Here is a 5,370-nt window from a genome sequence, read left to right as displayed (position 1 = left end):
TATTGCATTCCACCCAACTGCCTTGTTACAAGTGTTGGGGTATAGCTGATGTATCCAGTTACACCAATCAGGGGAACCCATACCTTGCTTCCACAACTCATTGTGCAGACTATGTTGTTCATCCACGGTTCTTTCCATTTGAAGTTGCTTTGTGGTAGTGCAATATACTTCTTTATCCATGCTTTCTCATCCCAATGTCTCCAAGTCTCCTCCATTGTAACCTTTAGTGGTCAAAGGTCAAACCACCAGAAGTTGTTAAAGATGTCCCTTGGTGTCTCAATATGACTGATAATCCATAAATACAACATAGGGACGCTACATCTCATGGCTCCCTTGCCATTCATTCTGCAATGGTTGAGTGAAAATATGGTTTTGGCCAAAATTGCTAAAGAAGTATTGATCTGGTCATGCTCGTATTCTATGAAAACACTTGCGGCTTCCAGACTAATGACCCCAATTTTAGATGGAAACAATACAAGTCCAAAAATGGCGAAAGCCACTAACCTGTATCGTTCATCTCCCAACTTGCCTTCCTCGTCGTTCTTCTTCATCCTAGCTTTAATGACCTTCCATTTAAAACCCCCATTAGCTATTCTACATTGACTGATCTTTCCTTGGCCTAATAACTTTACTACCTCTGTGGTTGTGCCTTTAAAATTTCATCTGAGGTAAATTTTGTGGCTGTTATTTGGAAAATCCAGGATCCTCTCATATTCCTCCAAGGTAGGTGTCATATATATGCTCCCAAAAGCAAAACACCGATCACTAGGATCCCAGAAGGTCACTAGGGCTTTGATTGCTGTTGTTTGTAGGGGTAACCTCATTAGTTGTGCAATTCTCCCATATCGCCTTTCAAAAAATGTATCGTCAACGTATCCCATAATGGACCACAATTTCTCCAAATCATTTACCATGTGATTTATCTTGGTAATCTCAGACAATCTACTGATATTGATTCTTGGACATTTTCTTTGAGCTACCTGAGTCAGCTTAGATTCTTGCCCAAAGTCGTGAAAAGATTGATACTTAGTCATGATTTCAGTTCAACTTGCAGTGATGATTTTAACATGATTAATTTTGATGCAAATGAAAGTAATATATATCCTAAGGTCAAGCTCTAATTATTATATGAGACAAAAGGTAGGTTTTCTACCTAGTCTCAAAACGGGTCTCATATCTGCCTAGTGATGGCCTTCGTAAAGGCAGTATAGGGGCGTTACAAAGAACAGCTAAAACACATATGCCCGCCATTACTAAGTAGGCACTCAGATATGAATTGGGTGTTTCAAGCATCTGAACCCTGACCAATAGTCATAGGGCAGATTGTTAATTCCCCACTTAACTTAGAAGCTTGTGTGTACTTTTCAAAAAATTAAAGCACGTGATGTCATGAACAGATATATACAGAAATTAAAGCGTGTAAGAAAATAAATAAAAGAACTCCATATTAACAGAAAATGCACAAATAAGACAACACAATTATCAGACAAAACACAATTATCAAACAAAACACAATTATCAAACAAAAACAATGCTTAGTCCACAAGATATCCCTAGTGGAGTCGTCATTCTGGCGCACGTGTGAAGTGTCGCGGCGATCTCCCACCCTCAAAGATATATGTAAGTCTATCTGGCAAATATAGAGAGACAAGGAATTCTTGTCTCTTATTAGTAAAATATGGAATGGAAGTCGTCACCTAGTATTTTGGTCACTAGGAACCCTAACTGGTCTCACAGATGAGGTACAGAGACTGGTTGCGTAAAGGGAAGGTATTAGCACCCCAAATACGCCCTACCTAAGGTAAGCCGCATTGTTTTATTGTCTGATAAAATCTAAGGTTTAAAATAAAAAAAACTTTTTAATATTGAAAATACGTTTTACGTATAAATTCGTAATCCCTGGTGCTAAAACCAAACAAAAATATTTTTTGAATTTTTTGAAATATTGGTCAATGTTCTCTTGACTTTAATAAACTGGTTATTAAAGCCAAAATGCATACTAAAACAATTTTTTTTGGTGTATGAAAAACAACACTTCTTTTTTTTTTGTATTTTCTATCTTCTTTGTGTGGGAACCCAAAAATAGGTAACATCACTCAACATTTTGAAGGTCCATTTCGAGTTTCAGATGATTGTTGAAGTGTTTGTTGCAATTTATTGTAAATATTTATATTTGGGTGTGTGTGCATTAATTAGTAAAAGAAAATATATGTGTGTTTGCATCTTCCTACATGTTTTTAAATGCTTAAAATCAAGAAGACAACAATAATAATAAATGTTTTAATTGCATCATGGCCAATTTTTTTTTAAAAAAATATCTCTCTTTTGCATAATTTATCATTTTTTAAAATACCATGTTTACCATAATATATATATATATATATATATATATATATATATATATATATATATAATCATTTTTCATGATTTAGCTTTGTTAAAAAAAAGTATTGTTTAGCATTGGGATTGATAACAAGCTTATCAAGCTCATACAGGTTATGCCTATGTTGTACTATTTCAACAAAAGTTCCTTTTAAGAATTTAATATCAATATCTTTGACAAGTCTCCTATTTTTAAAGATTGATGTTATTTTCTGAAGTGTCTAGGAATCCACGTTAAATTTTTCAGAAAAATAATTAGAGATAAAATAAATAAAAATAAAAAGGCTAAAAAATAATGAAGATAATTGATTGCAATCAAAAAGACAAATTTAGGAGAAAACAAATGGTAAAGGGAACTTTTCACAAGAAAGGATGTTTTAAAGGTGACATTGTTCTTCCCTTAAACATATAACTAATCCCTTACTTGAATCTATGGAACCAGTGCATTCTTAGGATCCCTAGTTTCCTTTAATTACTAGGCGGTGACTTTGAGTTTTTATGATAGTTATTTTGGCCCCTATCCACGACGAGGTGCGACAATGACAAATGGGATCAAATTCATTATCCAACATATTTGACACTTCTTAAGACATAGCATCGTAAAGTTCAAGATAATTAAATAGAATAATATTTTCTATTGTCATATCTTAAAGTTCAATCCAATAAACCTTTTAGGTTTGCCACCATCCAGCATAAAAGGTGATAGTGGAATACTCTCTATAAGTAGTACTTGTCAAAACAATATTATTGCATTAATCATATCTTGTTTTGAGGTTATGATATTTTTTTTCTAAAATAATAACCAAACATCTATGATTAAAATTTGGCTTTAAACATGCTAAACATAAAAATATGCTGAGACAAATTAAGATTTTAACAATGAAATTAATTAAAATAATTTTCTAATAATTTAGCATGTAAAATTATAACAATGTCAAGTTTGTAATTTAGTTTTTTATAAACAATATTATCACAAATATAAATAAAAAAATTAGATAATACAAATAGATTTGAAATACAAACACAAAAAGAACACACACAAACAAGTTTTTGTTTTAAGATTGTAGGATATTTAAAAGATTGCAATTGTTTAGTTTCAATTGTGTATAATTTTGTAAATCAAAGTAAAAGTAATTAAACTTGCAACAAATTTAAAACAAAATCTTAGTATGCATATCATGTATATAATATAATACTCAAAGTTGCAATTGAATCAAACAAGATCTTAGCATGCATACTAATACATACAACAACAATTATTATACACAAACTAAAAGTACTATAAATACATGATATTTACTTGTTAATGATACGTAGATGAAGAAATGAAGATCCTAACATGTATACTGACACATACAACAACATTCCTAATATGGTCTGCTAGACGTGGGCTTGATTGCATAGCCAAAGACTCCAGGTTTGCCTTTGTGAAAACTAGGGCATCATCCAGTATCTGTTCACCATGCACACTTAAAAACGAAGCTTCATACAAGCTCAGGATGCCTTTAACATCGTTGATGATTGTTTTCTTAAACTCTCCATTGGTGTCCTTGAACTTGTCGAACACAACTGATTCATGAAAGAATAATTTTAGTGTTCTAGTCATTTTTTTAATAAACTTAATTTGACCATAGATTACTTCTTGTCAATGAAAGAAAGATTTAGCAGAGTTTAAAGTGCTGTCCAAGAATTAATTTTTCAGAAGTCAAGATTTAATTTTTCCTCTGGAATTAATGAATGCTCTCATAGTGTCAAAGAACTAATTTTGGAGATGGTAATTAAGGTTTGAAAGGCTATAAAGTACTGGAAGTATGCGCTCACCACAAGGCATTTTGAATCCATGCTGTCTCAATACTCGAAATAGAAGTGACAAAGTGTAGAGATCGAAGTCATGCTTCTCAAGAAGATGGGGAAGGTCATCAAAAATTTCTTTCAGGCTGTTTTCAATCTCGTCGTCAAAATGATATGACACACCGAGCCGACATGACAGATTAATGAATTCAATATGTTCCACTGTATCCTTTTTGGATGCCATCAGCATGTCCTTCACATTTTCCTTCAACTCTTCTACTTGTCGGCTGTATGACTCGAATTCCTGCAGTGAAATATTCAGTTAATATAAATTGATAGCTTTGAGTAATCCTTAACGTGTTTTTGTTTTTCTCTACTCTATTGATAATGTTTTTTCTTATAGAATTTTACTCTATAAAAAATGAAGTCTCTGTTTAAAGTAAAAGTAATCAGCAGCAAAAGATACATATGAATATTTTATCATTAAAAAGAGAGAGAGAAGTGATATATATATGGTTAAGAAAAAAAAAAAAAACAACTGTGAAACATCAGATGATAGATTAGAGATACTTTGAAATTCTTAACGTACTTTGAAATTCTCTCCCTCTGCATGTGTAATCATCTATTTACAGGAAAAAAGTTTTTCTAACTTGAAGTTATAGCAAACCAAAAATAAATATTGAATTTTAAAAATAACTTAGAGATAAAGTAAAAAAATAGATATGTTTTCCATACTGAAGAATACGGGCAAGGAAGAAAAACATACAACAGCGGTATTTGTGTTAAGGGATCCATTAGTAGTGAGTTAGAAGTTGACTACTATGGTAGATTAGAAGAGGTCATTGAATTAGAATATCATAACGAGCAGAATAGAGTGTTTTTATTCAAATGCTATTGGTATGACACGACTGACAGAGGAATCAGAGTTGATCCGCACTATGGTCTGGTCGAAATCAACTCAAAAGCTAGACTCCGCAACATAAACGATGTCTTTGTTTTCACAAAGCAATGTCAACAAGTTTATTACACATACACCCCTTCATTTAGAAAGGATCGATCAAGAGTGGATTGGTTGTCCGTTTTAAAAACGAAACCCCGGGGTCGTGTCGAGGTTGTTCAGGATGAGAACGAAGACACAAGTGTGCGAGATGAAGTCTTTCAAGTTAGTGAGTTGGTTGAACCATATCGAGTTGCGCC

General features: G+C 32.7%; 1 protein-coding gene across 1 annotated transcript; it reads right to left on the bottom strand.

The window, feature by feature from the left end:
- Positions 1 to 230: 230 nt before the first annotated feature.
- LOC133668091 (probable terpene synthase 8) lies at positions 231 to 4,795 on the bottom strand. Its single transcript, XM_062087837.1, has 4 exons — positions 4,763 to 4,795; positions 4,187 to 4,477; positions 3,734 to 3,835; positions 231 to 566 (listed from the first exon to the last, which is right to left on the bottom strand). The coding sequence occupies exons 1-4, from the start codon at positions 4,793 to 4,795 to the stop codon at positions 231 to 233; spliced, it is 762 nt and encodes a 253-aa protein (XP_061943821.1).
- Positions 4,796 to 5,370: the final 575 nt, after the last annotated feature.

Source organism: Populus nigra, chromosome 11 (genome assembly GCF_951802175.1).
Source record: "Populus nigra chromosome 11, ddPopNigr1.1, whole genome shotgun sequence".
Lineage (NCBI taxonomy): Eukaryota > Viridiplantae > Streptophyta > Magnoliopsida > Malpighiales > Salicaceae > Populus > Populus nigra.
The sequence above is the reverse complement of the archived record's forward strand: the minus strand, read 5'-3'. Positions and strand labels throughout refer to the sequence as shown.

Bases quoted from the DNA above. Each gene is read 5' to 3' on its own strand.
- LOC133668091 (XM_062087837.1), bottom strand. From the start codon at position 4,795: ATGATTACACATGCAGAGGGAGAGAATTTCAAA. The intron at 4,478-4,762 runs GTACGTTAAGAA...ATTTCACTGCAG, and splicing joins CAGAGGGAGAGAATTTCAAA to GAATTCGAGTCATACAGCCG. The intron at 3,836-4,186 runs GTACTTTATAGC...CATGGTGAACAG, and splicing joins GTGGTGAGCGCATACTTCCA to ATACTGGATGATGCCCTAGT.